The sequence below is a fragment of the Podarcis vaucheri genome (assembly GCF_965113315.1).
Source record: "Podarcis vaucheri genome assembly, chromosome: 2".
NCBI lineage: Eukaryota > Metazoa > Chordata > Lepidosauria > Squamata > Lacertidae > Podarcis > Podarcis vaucheri.
The window spans coordinates 112,542,930-112,563,553 of NC_138760.1; the positions used below are offsets into that span (position 1 = coordinate 112,542,930).

The 20,624-nt window shown below is 47.4% G+C and overlaps 1 protein-coding gene across 1 annotated transcript; it reads left to right on the forward strand.

Moving 5' to 3' along the window:
- Nucleotides 1-1,815: 1,815 nt before the first annotated feature.
- Nucleotides 1,816-20,545, forward strand: LOC309527497 (uncharacterized protein; the record flags this gene model as incomplete). Its single annotated transcript, XM_082214323.1, has 4 exons — nt 1,816-2,073; nt 13,531-13,612; nt 14,718-14,903; nt 16,517-20,545. 4 exons carry the CDS (start codon nt 1,816-1,818, stop codon nt 19,540-19,542), a joined length of 3,552 nt encoding a protein of 1,183 aa, XP_082070449.1. The 3' UTR covers nt 19,543-20,545.
- Between the last annotated feature and the right edge of the window lie 79 nt (nt 20,546-20,624).

The window sequence follows — 20,624 nt, forward strand, 5'->3', positions numbered from 1 at the left end:
ACAACATCAGCTACTTTGGAGCATTAGCCACACAGGTGCATTTACCTGTGCTTCATTTGAAACTGTAAAATCTGATCTCAAAAAAAGAGGGTGGGTGGACCTGCTAGTTCATAGAATCATTTGTAACCAGGGACCCCTGGTGGCAAAAGAAAGTGAAACCACTCAACTAAGTTCACTTGCCTTCTGTTCTGACATAGGAAATGACACAGAATAATAGAATTGCAGAGTTTGAAGGGACCTGGCGGGTCATCTAGCATTGCAGGAATCTCAACTAAAGCAACCCTCATGGGGCCATCGTGGGATTTATGGGGGGGGGGAATGCAGGCTTTATGTTAGTGGACGCAGAACCTCAGTTTTTGTATTGATTTAGTTCGTTTGGAGGGAGGCAGCTGCCCACCTACCCCCTTTTGGTTCGGGTCCTAACCCCCAGAGCAGCAGAAAACAAGCTAGCTCCATCGTCTACGTGACAGCTCTTTAGAAATCTGAAGATGGCTAACATATCTCCTCTCAGTCTCCTCTTTTCCAAGCTAAACATACGCAGCTCCTTCAACCGTTCGTCGCAAGGCTTGGTTTCCAGACCCTTGATCTTATTCGTTGCCCTCCTCTGGGCACACTCCAGCTTGTTGACATCCTTCTTAAATTGTGGAGCCCAAGAATTGGAGGGCTCAGTATTCCAGGGCTGCTCTGACCAAGGCAGAATATTATCACTTTCCACAGTCTGGACACTCGGCTTCTGTTGATACAGCCTAGACTAGCGATAGCTTTTTGTGGTCAGTGGTGGGTGTGAACAGTGGTGTAGCGTGGGGGGTGCAGGGGGGGCGGGCCGCACCGGGTGCAACATCTGGGGGTTAGGGTTAGGGGGCGCAAATCCACGGGTTAGGGGGTGCAAATTACTTGCCTGACCCCGGGTGCTGACAACCCACGCTACGCCACTGGGTGTGAACAAGGCTAGATTTAAGTTTGATGATGCCCTAAGCTACTGAAGGTAATGGGGCCCTTTATATGTCCAGCTGTCCTTTGTCAACAACAAATTGGTGCTGTTTTTTGTGTTGAATATATGCTATATGGTAATTTATGGACCTGATAGGTATCTAAAGCCATTTACACATGTTGCTATGCAACCAGTCCATGCAGAATGTAGGGATGAGAACGGGATCCGTTCTGGAGCCCCATTTGCATCCCAAACAGAATGTAAGACGCGACAGCACGTCTGTGCGTGCACGGGTCGTGTTTCGCCGCTTCCGCGCATGCGGGTGATGTCATTTTTTTACCACCTGCGCATGCGCGAGCGGCAAAACCCAGAAGTGACACCCTCCATTACTTCCGGGTCGCCACGGAGCGCAACCCGAAAGCGCTCAACCTGAAGCATATTTATCCCGAGGTATGACTGTATATAGAAATAAGCAAACCAGTGATATTTTAGGGATCAGGTTAGCAGGCAGGGCCCAAGACTTACATCCTAGGAGCCTACACAACACAAAGCACTGTTGCTGTATGTACGTGTTATTTTATTTTTCATCTTATATTTTGAAAATGTACATCCAGTTTTTTATCCTTTAATTTTTTGGGGGGTGTCCCCCAAGAGAGTGGAGCCCTAAGCTATAGCTTGTTCAGCTTCTACGTATGAATATGCCCTTCCGAGGAACACCTCGTACAGCGCGGCTGCCCTGCAGGCAGAATCCTACCCATCCCTGACTGCGGTGCTTGCTTGCTTTTTTTAACAGCCCGCCCCTCCGCCATCCCTGCTGCCGGTGGCAGCTCCATCCTTCCCAGCTGTGGCTCCGGCCAGCCTCTTCCTGTTTCCCTCGCCAAAGGATGCGACGTCGGCGCTGCTCGGCCGGCAGCTGGCGAGGGGGACCCAGGCATCGCGGTGGCGCCGCTCGCCGCCTTCCTCCTATCCCGCTTCTCGTGGGGCTGCTTCCCTCCTTCTCCGCTTTGCCTCAACGTGGAGCGCCGCGGGAGCAGCTGCCAGGCGGAGCCCAGTCGCTCTTTTGCCCGGACCGCTTTCGTGTGCCGTCCGAGCCAGCGGCCATGGCCGCCGCTGCAGCCGGGATCCTGGCCGGAACCATCCGAGTGGGTTGGTCTCCCGGGGGAGTTTGGGAGAAAGACAGCGATGGGGAGCGAGAGATTGATGGGCACGCAGCCAGGACTGAAGGGAGGGGCCAGGAAAGGACCCAAAAGAACGCGACCCCAAACTTGTGTTTCCAGCTGGTTTTGGACTACATTTCCCATCATCCCTGGACCAGTGGTCCTGCTAGCTAGGGATGATGGGAGTTGTGGTCCAGAAACAGCTGGAGAGCACAGTTTGGGAAACCCTGTTCTAGAGCCAAGGTGTCCCTTCTGATGTTGCTGAACCTGATCAGATTTGCAGATGACACCAAACTGGGAGGGGTGGCTAACACCCCAGAGGACAGGATCACACTTCAAAACGACCTTGACAGATTAGAAAACTGGGCCAAAACAAACAAGATGAATTTTAACAGGGAGAAATGTAAAGTATTGCACTTGGGCAAAAAAAATGAGAGGCACAAATACAAGATGGGTGACACCTGGCTTGAGAACAGTACATGTGAAAAGGATCTAGGAGTCTTGGTTGACCACAAATTTGACATGAGCCAACAGTGTGATGCGGCAGCTAAAAAAGCCAATGCAATTCTGGGCTGCATCAATAGGAGTATAGCATCTAGATCAAGGGAAGTAATAGTGCCACAGTATTCTGCTCTGGTCAGACCACACCTGGAGTACTGTGTCCAGTTCTGGGCACCACAGTGAAAGAAGGACACTGACAAACTGGAACATGTCCAGAGGAGGGCAACCAAAATGGTCAAAGGCCTGGAAACGATGCCTTATGAGGAACGGCTAAGGGAGCTGGGCATGTTTAGCCTGGAGAAGAGGAGGTTAAGGGGTGATATGATAGCCATGTTCAAATATATAAAAGGATGTCACATAGAGGAGGGAGAAAGGTTGTTTTCTGCTGCTCCAGAGAAGCGGACACGGAGCAATGGATCCAAACTACAAGAAAGAAGATTCCACCTAAACATTAGGAAGAACTTCCTGACAGTAAGAGCTGTTCGACAGTGGAATTTGCTGCCAAGGAGTGTGGTGGAGTCTCCTACTTTGGAGGTCTTTAAGCAGAGGCTTGACAACCATATGTCAGGAGTGCTCTGATGGCGTTTCCTGCTTGGCAGGGGGTTGGACTCGATGGCCCTTGTGGTCTATTCCAACTCTATGATTCAATAATAATAATAATAATAATAATAATAATAATTCTTTTATTATTTGTACCCCAGCCATCTGACTGTGTTGTCCCAGCCGCACTAGGCAGCTTCCAACAAGTATACAGTGGTACCTCTGGTTAAGTACTTAATTCGTTCCGGAGGTCCGTTCTTAACCTGAAACTGTTCTTAACCTGAAGCACCACTTTAGCTAATGGGGCCTCCTGCTGCCGCCGCGCCGCCGGAGCATGATTTCTGTTCTCATCCTGAAGCAAAGTTCTTAACCCGAGGTAGTATTTCTGGGTTAGCGGAGTCTGTAACCTGAAGCGTATGTAACCCTGTAAAAGCATGTACCACTGTAAAAGCATAATAAAACATCAAACATTGACAACTTCCCTTCACAGGGCTGCCTTCAGAGGGTTCCACAGGGTGGGTGCCAGTGCCTGTACAAGCACTTAGGGTAGCCTGAATGGTTAGAGCGTGGCGCTGATAACACCAAGGTTGCAAGTTCAATTCCCACTTGGGACAGCTGCATTGCAGAGGGTTGGAATAGAGGGCCCCTTCCAGCTCAATGATTCTACAACTCCTGCTCTTGGAGGTACAGGGGGACAGCTTAAGCTGAAAAACTATTTTCGTTTGGACTGCGTGGGGGTATTTAAAAAAATAATAATAATTGGGAGGAGTGGCTTGGTAGGTTTGCAAGCTGCTGGGAACTGGTGCCATTGCAGAGTGGGTGATAGGAGGAGGGAAACACCCCACCCCCATATACACACTAATTGTGGATACTAGTGCCTGTGAGGACTGGTAAGGCAGATGGCTGGAGCTGAACAGTAGGTGGCGCCAGAGCCAGTGTCCAGCAGAGCCAACTACTTGTGTCCCCATCCTCCTCCCTGCTGATTTCTTCAAGAGGGAAACAGGCTCAGGAGAAGGGAGCTGACAGGCAGTTCTACCACCTGGGCTAGCTATCAGGAAGACAAGCAGGGCCAGAGGAAATCAAGACTGTTGTTGGCAGAGCAGTCTGATCGCATCTGAGCGGCAGCGCCATACAAAAGTGTTTGCCTTGCTGTCTGCATAAGACTCTTGTCTGCTTCTCCCAATAACGTTTTGAAAAATAATAATGGTTAGTCCATACAGTGGTACCTCGGGTTAAGAACTTAATTCGTTCTGGAGGTCTGTTCTTAACCTGAAACTGTTCTTAACCTGAGATACCACTTTAGGTAATGGGGCCTCCCGCTGCCGCCGCACGATTTTTGTTCTCATCCTGGGGCAAAGTTCTTATCCCGAGGTACTATTTCTGGGTTAGCGGAGTCTGTAACCTGAAGCGTATGTAACCCAAGGTACCACTGTACAGGGATGGAGGAATCTGGTTGTGTTTAGAATAATCTTCTGCGTAATATAAAAAATACAAAGTGAGACTTTAAGGAAATCCAAAGGGAAAATATGAAGAACAGAGGATCTGACGAACGGATTATTAAAAACGCATGAGGCAAATAGTGGAAGCCTTTTTAAAAAAACACAACACTTTATTTAAGGTAGATAAGGACAAGATGAAATTATACAATTGAATATAAATATAGATGGGAAACGGCTATGTATAGTGAATACTTATTTACTTTTAAAAATTTTCACCTATGATCTTTTTCTTTTACCTCTTTTTTCTTTCTTCTTTTCTTCTGATACCTTATCTTTCATTTCACTCCTTTATTGTGAATAGCATTTTATAGAGATATAAATAACTGTAAATATGAAAAGAGACAAAAGTATTCTCTAATTTTTTTCCTTGGTTATATGTCTTTTCTTTTTCTTTTGTATTTTCTTTTGTTGTAAATATGTGTGTTTTCTCATTTGTACTTAATAAAAATTTGAAAAAAACAAAATAACCTGAAGCATCTGTAACCTGAGGTACCACTGTATTTAGATTTGTGTTCCTTTTGCCCCAGGCCTCTTGCAGCAACCTCAAGGTATCTCTGCACATGCATGCGTGGGCTTCTTCCCTCTCTCTTGTCTGTGATGCTCCCCAGAGAGAGGATGCACAGAGAGGCAGGCGCACAAAGAATCTCAGCAGCTGCAAAAAAGCTGTGCTGGAAAGGTGGTATATGCTGTAAATCTCTTAACAGAACACATTTCAAAAGCCACCTCCTGGCTGCTTTCTGTTCACACTGAAAGCTGGAGGCACATTTACCTCTTGCGTGTATATTGGTCGGTAGAGCATGAGACTCTTAATCTCAAAGTTGTGGGTTCAAACCCCATCTAGGGCAAAAATGTTGCTGCGTTTCAGGGGGTTGGGCTAGATGACCCCCGGGGTCCCTTCCAGCTCTAGAATTCTACGATTCTAACACTTCTTTCATGTCTGGAGCAGGACACGTTGCTGATTTGGCTTGCAGAGCTACAATTCCCAGAGTGGGAATACAAGAAAGAATGATCTTGTGATTTCTGGATTTTAAGATTACAAAAATACTGGTTTATAGAAGATATAATAATAATAATAATAATAATAATAATAATAATAATAATAATAATAGAATGGTTGGATCTTAAGGGATGACTATCATGTAGCTGCAGGACAGAGAATCTGAATTCCTTTTATTTAACCTTTTTATCTTTCTTTCTTTCTTTGTTTTTTTCTTTCTTTTCCTTTTCTCTCACTTTTTCTTCTGGTTTCTCCTTTCCTCTCCTTTCCTTTCCTTCCTTCTGACTTTGTTCTCTTTTAGACTAAGTAGCTGTTTTATCTCAGTGTATTATAAAAAAGATACTTTGTAATGGGTATGTATTTTTGGTATATCTTTGAATAAGTATCAATTTATTTAATTTTTAAAGTAAGCTCGCATGCTTGGGAAAGGAATGTAGCTCAGAGAGTGAGCATTTGCTCTGCACGCAGAAGTTCCCAGATTCCATTTTGGACTCAACAATACTGAAGTTAGAAGGCAGCTTCTCCGAAGTTAATCCAAATAGTGGAAGCATCACAGTTTATTGTCTCTGCCAAGAGATTCCTGCATTGTTGGTGAATGCTGGGCATTTCTCCTTTGTTATGCACCAATTTGCGGTTATGGTGCTCATTTCCATTTTGAGCCTGTTTTTTAGGCAAGCAGGAAGGATCCTCAGTAGACAAATCAATAGGGCAAAAGGCTCCTGGAGGGAAGGACGTTTGAAACCCAAGAGAGAAAGAAACAACAATTGCTGTTCTGGGTCAGTTCTGTTCTAGCCAGATTATGCTGACTAAATTATTTAAATAATAATAATATCCTAACCATGTAAGGGGTGTGATGGGATGCAAAGGAAAGCAGAGCTCCTGTGTTGTTGTTTAGTCGTTTAGTCGTGTCCGACTCTTCGTGACCCCATGGACCAGAGCACGGCAGGCACTTCTGTCTTCCACTGCCTCCCGCAGTTCGGTCAAACTCATGCTGGTAGCTTCGAGAACACTGTCCAACCATCTCGTCCTTTGTCGTCCCCTTCTCCTTGTGCCCTCCATCTTTCCCAGCAGCAGGGTCTTTTCCAGGGAGTCTTCTCTTCTCATGAGGTGGCCAAAGTATTGGAGCCTCAGCTTCAGGATCTGTCCTTCCAGTGAGCACTCAGGGCTGATTTCCTTCAGAATGGATAGGTTGGATCTTCTTGTAGTCCATGGGACTCTCCAGAGTCTCCTCCAGCACCATAATTCAAAAGCATAAATTCTTCAGCGATCAGCCTTCTTTATGGTCCAGCTCTCACTTCCATACATCACTACTGGGAAAACCATGGCTTTAACTATACGGACCTTTGTTGGCAAGGTGATGTCTCTGCTTTTTAAGATGCTGTCTAGGTTTGTCATTGCTTTTCTCCCAAGAAGCAGGCGTCTTTTAATTTCGTGGCTCCTGTCACCATCTGCAGTGATCACGGAGCCCAAGAAAGTAAAATCTCTCACTGCCTCCATTTCTTCCCCTTCTATTTGCCAGGAGGTGATGGGAGCAGTGACCATGATCTTCATTTTTTTAACAGGTTCTATTATTTGTGGATTCAAGTGCACTTCATCAGATGCATGAGGAAGCTCATCTGCTGCCTGCATCTGAAATCCAAGGAGACAAACACTAGCCAATGCAAACTTAAAGGTAAAGGGACCCCTGACCGTTAGGTCCAGTCGCAGATGACTGTGGGGTTGTGGTGCTCATCTCACTTTATTGGCCGAGGGAGCCGGCATACAGCTTCCGGGTCATGTGGCCAGCATGACTAAGCCGCTTCTGGCGAACCAGAGCAGCACACGGAAACACTGTTTACCTTCCCACCAGAGTGGTACCTATTTATCTACTTGTACTTTGACGTCCTTTCGAACTGCTAGGTGGGCAGGAGCAGGGACCGAGCAACGGGAGCTCACCCCGTCGCAGGGAATCGGACCGCCGACCAACTGATCAGCAAGCCCTAGGCTCTGTGGTTTAACCCACAGCGCCACCCGCATCCCTTAATGCAAACTTATGCCACAGCAAATTGGGTCATCTTCCAGGTGCCACAAGGCTAGTTGGCTACCTCTTCCACCTCTACGGAAGCTCTCACTTGGTGTGCATGTCGTGGAGAAACACAACAGAGACCTATAATACAATGACTTCCAATGGCATGTGCAGCCATTGATGAAAAGTGCTCATCAGTGATGAACCGTCACACATGACACCTGCGTTTGCATGTTTTCAGGGGTCTGGAAACCCAGCCTGATGAGGAATGGTTGAGGGAGTTGGGTACGTTTAGCCTGGAAAAGAGGAGATGTGATAGCCATCTTCAAATATCTCAGGGGCTGTCAGGTGGAGCATGCTTGTTTTCTCCTACCCCAGAGGGTAGAACTCAAACCAATGGCGTCAAGTTACAAGAAAGGCGATTCAGACTAAACATCAGGAAGTACTTTTTGAGTGCTGTTCGACATTGACAGACACCTTGGTAGGTGGCCAACTCTCCTTCATTAGAGACTTTTAAGCAGAGGATGGATGGCCATCTGTTATGGATGCTCTAGTGGAGATAATAATAATAATAATAATAATAATAATAATAATAATAATAATAATAATACTTTATTATTTATACCCCTTCCATCTGGCTGGGTTTCCCCAGGCACTCAGGGTGGCTTTCAACAGAATATTAAAATACAATAATCTATTAAACATTAAAAGCTTCCCTAAATAGGGCTGCCTTCAGATGTATGGTAGTTGTTGTTCTCTTTGACATCTGGTGGGAGGGCGTTCCACAGGGAGGGCGCCACTACCGAGAAGGCTCTCTGCCTGGTTCCCTGTAACTTGGCTTCTCGCAGTGAGGGAACTGCCAGAAGGCCCCCGTCGCTGGACCTCAGGATCCAGGAAGAACAATGTGGGCTGGACTGGATGACCCTTGGGGTCCCTTCCAACTGAACAATACGGTGATTCTGTGTTATTTCCTACATTGGACTTGAAGGCAAGTGGTGGTTTCTTTTGCCACCAGAGGTCTCTGCTGACCCCTAAGGCAGGGGCTGCCGCTTGTACAGCCGGCCTCCCCCCCCCCCCGTTGTGGGGCAGAGCTTTTGAAGAACTATAGATGCCTCTGACCCCTATTGCGGCCAGGCGTCTCGCTGCTGCTCTTTCTCCTGCGATGGGAGCCAGCAGAAGTTAAAGGTGCGGGAAAAGGACTCTCCTGTCGCCTGCAATTCCCAGGTAAAATGAATCCGGGAGATACATGCGGGGGGGGGGGCTGCAAAAGAGAGACGGGAGAGGGGGAATCTTCGGATCGGACCGCGGGCAGCAACGGAGTAGGGAGGTAGTAGCGAGCAATGGTTATTGTTTTGTTGTTTTGGTTTTAACGATTCGTTTCTGCTCTGACCTGAAGCGCCCTGGGATCTTCCGAGGAAGGGCGGCTCACAAATCAAATCAATAAATGAAAAGCGGTTTTGCAAAGGACAAACCAAAGCCTGCCCCAGCGGCTCGCTGCCTTCCTTATTCTCCCAGGATGCTGCCAACTATTATGGGATTAAGTAATTCATTGCACAAAATAATAATAATAATAAAAATAGAGGTAGCTGGGGTTCCACTGATCCATCGTAGGAGAGGGGCTACCTAAAAACAGACCCCTTAATCTCCATCCCCAGTCCAATTGAGTTATCTTTCCTCCACGTGGGTTTTTTGTTTGTTTGTTTTAAAGGATTTTGTCGCGTTCGCCTCTTGCTCTAGATAAGTTTCAGCAGAGGCCTTGATTTCTAACATGGGAACTCTTGTGGGGCTGCGCTGCGGCGTGGCTCTCCTCCGGCGGGACTTTGCACGTGCTCAGATGCACTCCTGCGATAGTCCAGGCAGAGAACCTTAGTTCGAAATAATAATAATAATAATTGCTTGTACTTGGTTGTGGTGTGGGAAGGAGAACTGTTCCACGGCGCTCCTTGTGAACGGTGTGGCTGAGGTTTGTTAGTTTTTTATTAACAAACGAATTCCTATTTTTCTGCATGTGTTTTGCATGAAGTATACAAGCAAAATGCGGGTTCCTGCCTCAAGCAGATTAGGCGGCGGGGGGGGGAGCGGGGAAGAAGAGAGACAATAAAATAATAAAAAAGCGAGAGAACGTAACAGCGACTCGGTGCAGGTTAAGCGAATACTGTGCAGAATTTTGCTAGGGTGTTGCCCAATATTCAGCCAGCTTTTAGGCTCTCCAGAACTCCTAGTGGCCTGATGTTAAGCAAAGGGGGTGCAGAAGCTCTAATGATGTTGTAACCACAAGACAAGGATCTAGCCATGAGCTTAACATGGAGTATACCAGGAGATAGTGATCCTAACTGGGTGAAGATTACTAGGTGTTCTGCAGGCTTCAGGTTGCACCTAGGAAAAGGGGGGGAGGGAGTGATTGCTGGTCCCTTTTTGAAAATAAATCATCCAGCAGTTACCCAGTTTTGGTGTCCCACTTTCCCTTCAAGTAACTCAATGGCCAGATGTTGAGAGCCAGATGAGTGTCATGGTTCCAGTGCTAGACTAGGATCCTGGAGACCAGAGTTCAGATCCCACTCTGACTTTTGAGTTAGCCACTCACACATACAGTATGTTAGTCTACCTCACAGGGTTATTGTGATGATAAAATGGAGTGGGGGCCGCTTTGAGTTTATTGGGGGAAGGATGGTATATAAATGCAATAAACTGACCCTGGGATAGCTCAGTTGGTAAAGCAGGAGACTCTTAATCTCAGGGCTGTGGGTTTGTTGGGCAAAAGAGTCTTGCACTGCAGGGGGTTGGACTAGATGACCCTTGTGGTCCCTTGCAAATCCACACTTCTAGGACATGAATGAAATAAATATCTGCCTGGCCACAGGTTCCTCATCCTTGGGTTAAGAAATTAGTGAGTGTCCCAAGGTCACACACAGCGAGCTTCACTGTTGAAAGAAGGGGTTTGAAACTGGGTCTTCCCCTTCCTCGTTTGATGCTCTAACCACTACACTACACTGCTCCCCAACTAGGGCTGCAGTCCTATACCTTGTGGGTAAGTTCTGTTGAGCACCTTAGGACTTCTAGGCCATCTCTCAACTTTACACTCCCATCTTAAGACTGCAGCTGAATGTAGAGTTTGTGACATCCTCAGACTGACTGCAAAGCAATGTGGGGAAAAGAAAAGGCTGGATTGAGGTTAGGAGCAGGAGAAGGTGTCTTATGCCTGAGTCAAAGCATTTGCTCATGTAGCTCAGGGCTGCCTACACTGACTTGCAGCAGCATTGAACCCACATGCAAAACAGATGCTTTACCCAGGGCCGGATTTAGGTTTGGTGAGGTGTGTCAAAGTGCAAGTAGATAAGTAGGTACCACTCCGATGGGAAGGTAAATGGCGTTTCCGTGCACTGCTTTGGTTCGCCAGAAGCGGCTTAGTCATGCTGGCCACATGACCTGGAAGCTATACGCCGGCTCCCTCAGCCTATAGAGCGAGATGAGCGCCGTAACCCCAGAGACTGGACCTAACGGTCAGGGGTCCCTTTACCTTTAAGCTACTGAAGGGAATGGGGCCCTTTATATGTCCAGCTTTATATGTCACTTTAAACATTCTCCCAAAGAATTCTGGGAACTGTAGTTTGTTAAGGGTGCTGGAATTGGTTAGGGAACCGCTGTTCCTCTCCCAGAGCTAAAGTGGCTTAACAATCAAACCCTCTTCTCAGAGAGCTCTGGGAATTGTAGCTTTGTGAACGGGGGGGGTGTCTCTCTCCTTTCGGCACCCTTAGCAAACTATGGTTCCCATGGTTCTTTTGGGGGGGGAGGGGAGCCATGACTGTTCAGAGTGGTGTGACAGGGCTTTAAATCTGTGGTGGAGATGGAGTCCTTGTTGCTTGGAATTGCCCGTGGAACTTGAACAGTGCTGCACTCAGGTTGAAAGCATCTCAGGCATGTAGTGCGAGCAAGTTCTATCTCTTAAGATCTAGATGAGGCATAGTTTCTTTATCATACACACACACTGCTCTGGGCCCCAAGACCCCCTTGGTTCCTCCTGGCTATAGTTCAGGGGTCAACAACCTTTTTCAGCCGTGGGCCGGTCCACCATCCCTCAGACCATGTGGGGGGCCGGACTATATTTTGAAAAAGAAAATGAACGAATCCCTATGCCCCACAAATAACCCAGCGATGCATTTTAAAGAAAAGCACACATTCTACTCATGTGAAAACACGCTGATTCCCGGACTGTCCGCGGGTCGGATTGAGAAGGCGATTGGCCCCTGGGCCTTAGTTTGCCTACTCCCTCTATAGAGTGGTGCCTCACAAGACGAAAAGAATCCATTCTGTGATTCTCTTCGTCTTGCGGTTTTTTTTGTCTTGTGAAGCAAGCCCATTGACGGATTAGCGGATCAGCGCTATTAGCGGCTTTTAGCGGCTTATCTGCTGATCGGATCATCTGATAAGCGGCTTAGCGTCTTAGAAAAAGGGGGGAAAGGGAAAAAAAACCCGCAGGAACTCGCGAAGCAAGCCCATAGGAAATTCGTTTTGCGAAGCACCTCCAAAACGGAAAACCCTTTCGTCTAGTGGGTTTTCCGTCTTGCGAGGCATTCGTCTTGCGGGGCACCATTGTAGTTCATGGAATCCCTCTTGCATTGAATGGCACTTTTTTAAAAATGTACTTTTATTAAAGATTTTCTTGATTTACACAGGTAGGTGCAATCTCTCTCTCTCGTATTGTTTTCTCCATGTAAAATTATTTTCTTTTCTTTTTTACAAATCGGTTTCATTTGTTGAGACATTAAGAAGAATGGGGGGAAGAGGTGGGGGGGAGAAAGATGAATGGGGGTGGGGTCGGGTGGCGATGTTTCTATTTTACTTACTATATGTAGGGTTTGGTGTCAGCGTCGCTTGTGCGGGTTCTCTGCTGTTCACTTGTGTTCCTTTTGTGGTGAGAGAGGTTGGGGTTGGCCTAGGGTGCATGTCACACTTTAACCTACTTAAGGCTATCATTGGCTACCAGTGGCGTAGCGTGGGGGGTGCCAGGGGTGCCGGCCGCACCGGGCGCAACATCGGGGGGGGCGCGCTCGCTGCCTCCGGAGTCGCCGAAGAGCCTCGGGCGCAGGCTGTAGCGGAGCCGCATGTCTCACGGAACCGACGAGCTGTGCGCGCGCCCGGGCTGAAGGCGCCCAGCAGGCAGCGGCTCTCAGCGCTCGCCGTGGAGGACGTGCCAGGCAGCCCCTCCTCACAGCCCCGCCTCCGCCGGTGCTGCTGCAGCTGCTGGGCCATTGCATTTCCCTCACCTCTCTGCCCCCCTCCTCCTCCGGGCAAGCGGCGTCGTTTGGGCAGCAGCGCCAGCGGCAACTTTCAGGTTAGGGGGTAGGGGGGGGCGCAAATTACGTGCCTTGCCCCGGGTTAGGGGGCGCAAATTACTTACGTTGCCCCGGGTGCTGACAACTCACGCTACGCCGCTGTTGGCTACTGCAGCTATTTGTTGTCGCCGCTGTCCGAAGTATGGCTCTGAATGCCAGTTTCTGGGAACTACAAGTGGAGAGTGCAGCTTTCGCACTCAGGTCCTGCTCGTGGGCTTCCCAGAGGCATGTGTTGCTGGCCACTGTGAGAGCAAGATACAGTGGTACCTCAGGTTACAGACACTTCAGGTTACAGACTCCGCTAACCCAGAAATATTACCTCGGGTTAAGAACTTTGCTTCAGGATGAGAACAGAAATCGTGCTCCGGCAGCGCGGCAGCAGCAGGAGGCCTCATTAGCTAAAGTGGTGCTTCAGGTTAAGAACAGTTTCAGGTTAAGAATGGATCTCCAGAACGAATTAAGTACTTAACCCGAGGTACCACTGTACTGGGCTTTCATCCTGACCCAGTAGGGCTCTTCTTGCATTATTTGAGAGTGAAGCAGGAGAGGGTTTTCTGTTTGTTTCAGATCCAGCAGGATCTCCTGGGTGCTGACCAGGGAAGCTTCGACCGAGAAGCCATGCAGGAGAGCTACGGCTCCATCTTTATGGGTGAGATTATTTCCCCCTGTTCTTTCCAGTTATGAGGTGGGGTTTTGGGGGGTTGTTTTTTTAAGCACTGCAGACTTAAACTGAGCTGGACTCTGTTTAATTGTTGCGTACAAGTTTCCTATGAAAGCTATAGAGTTTGCATGTGAGAGAGGCAGAACTAAGGACTCGCCAGGCACTTCTGCATCATGGATGTACAGGCAAGCCCATGCATGTTTACTTGGGAGTAAGTCCCCTTGTGTTCAATGGGACTTACTGCAAAGTAGCTGTGCAAAGGACTGCAGCCTTAAACTGGCTAATAATAGTTATTTCATATTTGGGAGTGAAATGTATTACGTATGGGTTGGGAAACACTTCAAAGGAGAAGAGGGGGAAATGTCTCTTCAAATATTTCAATTTTTATTAATGTAAGCTGCCTTGATAGTTTTTTTTTATATTAGAAGGCAACATATACATTTATCCAATCCTAGTTTTTTAAAAAAATTAACTAAAAGAATGACATCTGCCTAGTTAATCAGGGCTACCTTTTTAATCCATTCAAATATTTCTAACCTTTTAAATCCAGTCAATCAACTATAGGAAAACCAGTCACATGTACAGTGCATCCCTTTCATATTTACTCAGAAGCAATGCCCTCCTCTTGTGTTCAGTAAGGCTTATTACATAAGGAGTGCAGCCTTAGATGAATGATCTATTTAAACATTTCCACATAACAATACAATACTCCAAAAGGGGGAGAAACAGACTTTGTTATTTAGATTATAAATTCAATGCATGTGTCTTAACAAGCATAATCTAAAAAGAGGCATTGCCCCTTCCTTCTTTTCACAGGATGGGATGCTTCCAATTAGATGGTGCTTGTCACCCTGTAGTTTTCAGAAGTTTTCTGTTTTTAAAACTTTACTGCAGAGTGATTCCTTGAACAGCAACCTCCCCCCAGAGAACTCTTGCTGGCTGGGGAGTCTGCTTCCAGGCTTTCTTTTTCACTTTCTTGAAAAAGCGAGCGGGGAAATGAATCCACAACTCATCTGCTTCTTTCTTTCTTTCTTTCTTTCTCTCTCTCTCTCTCTCTCTCTCTCTCTCTCTCTCTCTCCTCTTCCTTTCCAAGCCTCTGGACTGTTTGCCTATCTGGAACAAGGGCAGAACACTTGGGCCCCAGATTTCCAGAGCTTCCGCCGTGATGCAGATGAAAAGATGATTAAACAATTGCCGGAACAAGTGCCAGAAGCAGCAACTTGGTGCAATTCCTACCGGTGTCCTGCGAGCATCCATAGTTCAGATCTATCTGGTCCAGGTAAGGATTGTACTTGGCATCTTCAAGCTTAAGCCTAAAAATCACCTTCCAAGCCCCAAATCAGAGGTGGCTAAGTTATCATGTTCCAGATGTCTACAGCTCCCATCGGCCCCGGCCAGCATGTCAGTGTTGGAATTTGTAGCCCCACAACCTCTGAAGGGCATCAGGAACTCCTCAAGAAGGACATGAAGGCCACAGACCCTTCCCCCAGCTGCAGAAACTGGTATTCTGAATACCACAGCACACACGTAACTGGCTGTGAAGTAACATAACATTATATATAATAAAACTGTAATCGTCATATCAAAAAATTGCAAAGCACAGTTCCTGGTGGCAATAACATATCATATTACAGTGGTACCTCTGGTTACAGACGCTTCAGGTTACAGACTCCGCTAACCCATCAACAGTACCTCAGGTTAAGAACTTTGCTTCAGGATGAGAACAGAAATTGTGCAGCAGCGGCGCGGTGGCAGCAGCGGGAGGCCCCATTAGCTAAAGTGGTTGTCAGGGGTTCAGGAGCTGAGGCACAGGAAAGGGAGGAAACGGAGAGCGAAGGGGAGGAATACGAAGGAAACATGAGCGATGACGGCGGCCCGAGATCTCCGAGCGTGATCCTCTGTGAGCTGGGATCTGGAAGCAGCTCTGACAGTGGTGCTTCAGGTTAAGAACAGTTTCAGGTTAAGAACAGACCTCCGGAACGAATTAAGTTCTTAACCCGAGGTACCACTGTACTATTAACCTTCTATATGTTTTTATTCTTGTAAAGCCCAAGGATAGTCAAGTCCAAACATTGTCAAGTCCAACGATTACAATGTACAGTTCCTGTTGGCAATGCCATTTCATACTGATATCTTCAGGCAATTAAAATTAAATATTCTTACAGAGACCTAATCGCAATGATACCCAACCGATGGAAATCTAATATGTTAAGTATTCCACATCTTCATTTATATACACTATTACAACTTTATCAAACTTATTCAGTGAGGCTTAATCATCAGTGGATCCCATCCAGCAAATGGCCATTGTGGTCTCCACTTCCTAATGTTGATCATAAAAGTATAAATTAATCTTAGGAGATTGTAACATTATTAATTACCTAAACACCTGTGTGTTACAAGAAAGGATACCTTCTTTGCAGTCATTCAGACAACACAGGGGTCCAACTCCGAGGGCCTTCTGGCAGTTCCCTCACTGCGAGAAATGAGGTTACAGGGAACCAGGCAGAGAGCCTTCCTGTTAGTGGCGCCCGCCCTGTGGAACGTCCGCCCATCAGATGTCAAGGAAATAAGCAACTGAGTTTTAGAAGACATCTGAAGGCAGCTCTGTATAGGGAAGTTTGATGTTTTACTGTGCTTAATGTCTATAATTTGTTGGAAGCCACCCAGAGTGGCTGGGGCAACCCAGTCAGATGGCCCGAATGATGATGATAATAATAATAATAATAATAATAATAATAATAATAATAATAATAATAATAATTTCCCCACTTCCCCCCTGCAACACACATTTTATTTTCATTTCGTTTTTCATAGGGAGGATGTTCTGGCCTCCTTTTGGTAGCCTCTCCCAAGCCTTCTCAGGGATTTTTCTTTTCCTTTCCTTTGCAGATGATGACCCAATGAGCGAGGAAGAAGATGAAAACGTGAAGAGGGAAGAAGGTCCCAGAGTCACAAAACCACGGGCATCTCTGTTGGGGAAACCCAATGCTGGTTCCATGGGGGAAGAAACGTGGGAGAGTGGGAACAATCACTTGCAGGGACAAACAGCCAGTAACAATCCTGCCGACGAAAAAGATGGAGGCCTCGTTGGTAACGAAAACATCCAGCAAAGCATAGATGCAGAAGGGAACCAGAACGTATGCTTCAAGTGTGGGAAAAAATATGGCAGGAAGTCAACTCTCAAAAGACACCTAAAACTCCACAGCAGACCCTATATATGTCCCACCTGTGGCAAAGGTTTCACTGAGAACTGTCGACTCATTGCCCACACACAAGGACATACGAAAAAGCGTCGTTTGAGAAGGGAACCCTACGAATGCCCTGAGTGTGGGGAGGACTGCTTTACGAAAGCCTCTTTCAACAAGCATCGGGCGAGCCACACCGATGCACCAACTTATTCGTGCCCTGACTGTGGGAAAAGCTATGAGGCAGAGAGACGCCTTGTTCGCCATGTGGCGAAGGCCCACTCGGGTGCGACTCTCTTTGAATGCCCTGGCTGTGGGAAAGGCTTTACAAAAGAGAGAGATCTCGCTCGGCATCGAGCGACGAGCGACACCGAAGAAAGCTGCTACCGGTGCCATGACCATGGGACAAGTGTCGTAGAGGAATCTCCTCTAATCAAACAGGGAGAGCTCCCCACAATGGAGCATTCTTGCAGATGCTCAGAATGCAAGGAAGGTTTGGGTGACGATGCCGGACATTGGAGAATGCACGAGAAGGGGAACCCTCATAAATACCTTCCCTGTGAAATCCACTTTGGAAAGAGGCCGCCCCACGCCACAAATAGGGAAAGTGATGCAGAAGAGCATAGCCACGAATGCCCCATGGCTAATCACTGGAGGGTGGATGCAAGAGAGCAGCAGTGTGGACAGGCAGGTGCGTTCAGGGAAGAAACCCGACTCACTAGAAATCAGAAAACCCAAGCGGATTTTGAATCCGAGGCCTGCTTTGACTGCGGAAAGCCCCTCTGCACCGACTCGACGCTGCCTGTGCAGCCCAAAATTGAAATGCATGAAACTGATGCTAACCATCAGAGAAGAGGACATCGGGAAGACCTCGAGGCAAGAGCGCTGGCGGCTGACCAGCTGGAAACCCCCCGGGAGAAAGGATCCTATAGATGCTCCCGTTGCGAGAGAGTCTACACGACCCACTACAACCTCAGGAGACATCAGAGAATCCACTCGGAATGCAGACCCGCCAAAAGTTCCAGCCGTGGGGAAGGTTTTTCCTGCGCGTGGTCCTTCCCTGACAATCGGAAAGCCTGTGTCAAAGGAGAAAGTGACCTACACAAATGCTCTTGCTGTGCGAAAGGGTTTGGCGCTAAAAGTGTGCTCCATGGATGCTTGCCACCCACTGTAAAAGCCAAGCCTTACAAATGTTCCATTTGTGGGAAAGCCTTTGCGTACAGATACACTCTCGCTCAACATCAGGAAACCCACGAGGATGAGCAACCCAGTCTGCATATATGCTCGTTTTGCAGCCAAGCATTCCGAACCTGGAGCTGCCTCAATAGACATCAGCAGCTGCACATGGGGGAGAAGCGCTACCAATGCGCCGTTTGTGGGAAAGCTTTCGCCTACAGAGACGCCCTCGCTCGCCATCGGGAGATACACACGCAAGGGCCGCTCCACAAGTGCACTTTCTGCCCGAAAACCTTCCCAACCAGTAATTCTCTCAGTAGACACAGGCTCATCCACTTGAAAACAAGGTCCTACCAGTGCTCTATCTGCCAGAAAGCCTTCGGGACAAAATATTCCCTCCACAGGCACCAGGACATGCATGCCAATGGAAGTCCAGGCAAACTGACCAGTGGCGGGGAAGGTCCTGGCGTAGCTGAAGAGGAAGCTAGCACGACAGAAGAAAATTCCAATGGCTCGCCTGATGGTTCAATGGTCTCTGGGCATGAGGACATCTACAAGGAGAAGGAGAGCTTTGAGAGTGTGGGCGGTATTGCCTGGGACAGCCACTTGGAGGAAAATTCTGCCAAAGGGTTAGAAGAACATAAGAACACATTCAGAGATGGCTCAGTGCTTCCCAAATACCGAGCTAGACATGCCGACAAAAGTGTCAACCCAGGGTGTGAAAATTCAATAAACTCTAAGCACCAGGGAGTCCACGCTGAAGGAAATTCACCTGATTGCTCTGGGCCGATGGGCAACTCAGACCTTACTGGACAAGAAGAACCTGTTACTGGTGACCAAACTGTTTCCAGGGATGGCTCCATGCTTGCTCACAATCCAACAGGCGATACAGAAGGACATTTCAGCCTGTGGACCGACAATTCGGCCTACTCTGGACTGATTCAGGGAGCCCCTCTGGGAGATAACCCTCCTGAGAGTTCTGGGAGTGTGAGGACCTGCGGCTCATTGCTGCCTGAAGAGCAGAGCACCCACTTAGAAGAACACTCTGTTAATGGGTTAGATGGTCAGGATCCCATTGGGGTCAATTCAACTCACTTGAGTCATGAGGGAGTTGTCACGGGCAAAGAAAGACATACGTGCCTTAACTGCGGGAAATCCTACGGGGAGAAATATTCCCTCACTAGACATCAGGTAACCGACACCTCGGCGAGACCTTATCAATGTCAAACCTGCGGGGAGAGCTTCCAGGACCCTCAAATGCTAGCAAGGCACCAGCTCATGCATACAGATTTCAAGCCTAATCAGTGCCACGAATGTGGGAAATGCTTCAGAACAAGGTCCTGCATTCACAAGCATCTGAAGACCCACAGAGAGAAGCCCTACTGCTGTGTTTATTGTGGCAAGAGGGTCACAACAGGCCCAAACCTTCGGTATCACCTCAGGCTTCACACAGGGGAGAGGCCGTATAAGTGTACAGAGTGCGACAAAGATTACCCGAACCCGTGGTCCCTTAAAAAGCATTTGAAGACCCATTTGAAAACAAGCTCCTCCTAGAGCTAGACCAGCTAGACCGGGTTTCTCAACACAGGGTTGCCATATTTCCAAAAAGTAAAATTCCTGACGCCTGCAAAGTTGCTCAGCTTTTTTTTTTTTTTAGGAAGGTCGAAAATTGCTGAGCTTCTTTGGGGGACCCCTCCCCGCACAAAATAGTGATTTTAAGCTTTTGGAACTGTTTCTGCTGCTTTTTCCATCGCGTTGCCACACATCCGTGTTTTCCCTGACATTTTGCCGATTTGGCAATATCCCCCCCCCCGACGCCATTTTGGCACCCCAAAACCAGGACGTATCAGTGATTTTCCTGATGTGTGGCAAGCTTACTTAATATGTTTTCCCAAGACGTAATGAAATGGGACGATCCTTAATATGGTCTGCTGCTGTGGGTCTGTTTTACTTAAGATCATTGGTGCTGAAAGAATACCTGTGTCTTCAGGTAACCCAGAATCTCTATACTGTATAAGGAATGGTCATAATCTACCTCATAATCAACTTTACTTTGTGCAGTTTCAAAGTACCTTTTCTCAGGGAATGAACCTTTCGTGCTGCTGGTGATACGTAGATATTTTGGTTGCTTTGAATTACTGGACCTGACTGGGGAAACATGGGTACTACTTGACGGAGGAAGGAAGTGGTAACCAAGAGGCCAGTCTCAAAAGAAGAGGTGTGGGGAGAAACAACTGTGTAGTTATTAATTTTAAAACATCCACTCCCTAGTCAGAAAACAAGAGCTGCAGAATATTGTTCAGTTGGGCATGGCTTAGTTTGATGTTGAACTGGTCTGAATTCTAACACCCCGGTCTGAGCCAGTGTGGCATAAATGGTTAGAGCAGAGTTCCCCAAGCTTGGGTCTCCAGCTGGTTTTGGACTACAGTTCCCATCGTTTAGAATGATACCACATAGGGAAATGTTCCCTGATACCAAGATGAGGGATTCTATGGAATGCAGACAGAGAGAATTGATAAGAATAATAATCTGTTGCGACCTTGACAGAAGCGTACAATAGACGAGCTTTCTTGTGTTTTGGCTCGTTTCTCTCTCTCTCTCTTTTTTCTTTTCTTTCTTTTTCTCCTTCTTCTTTC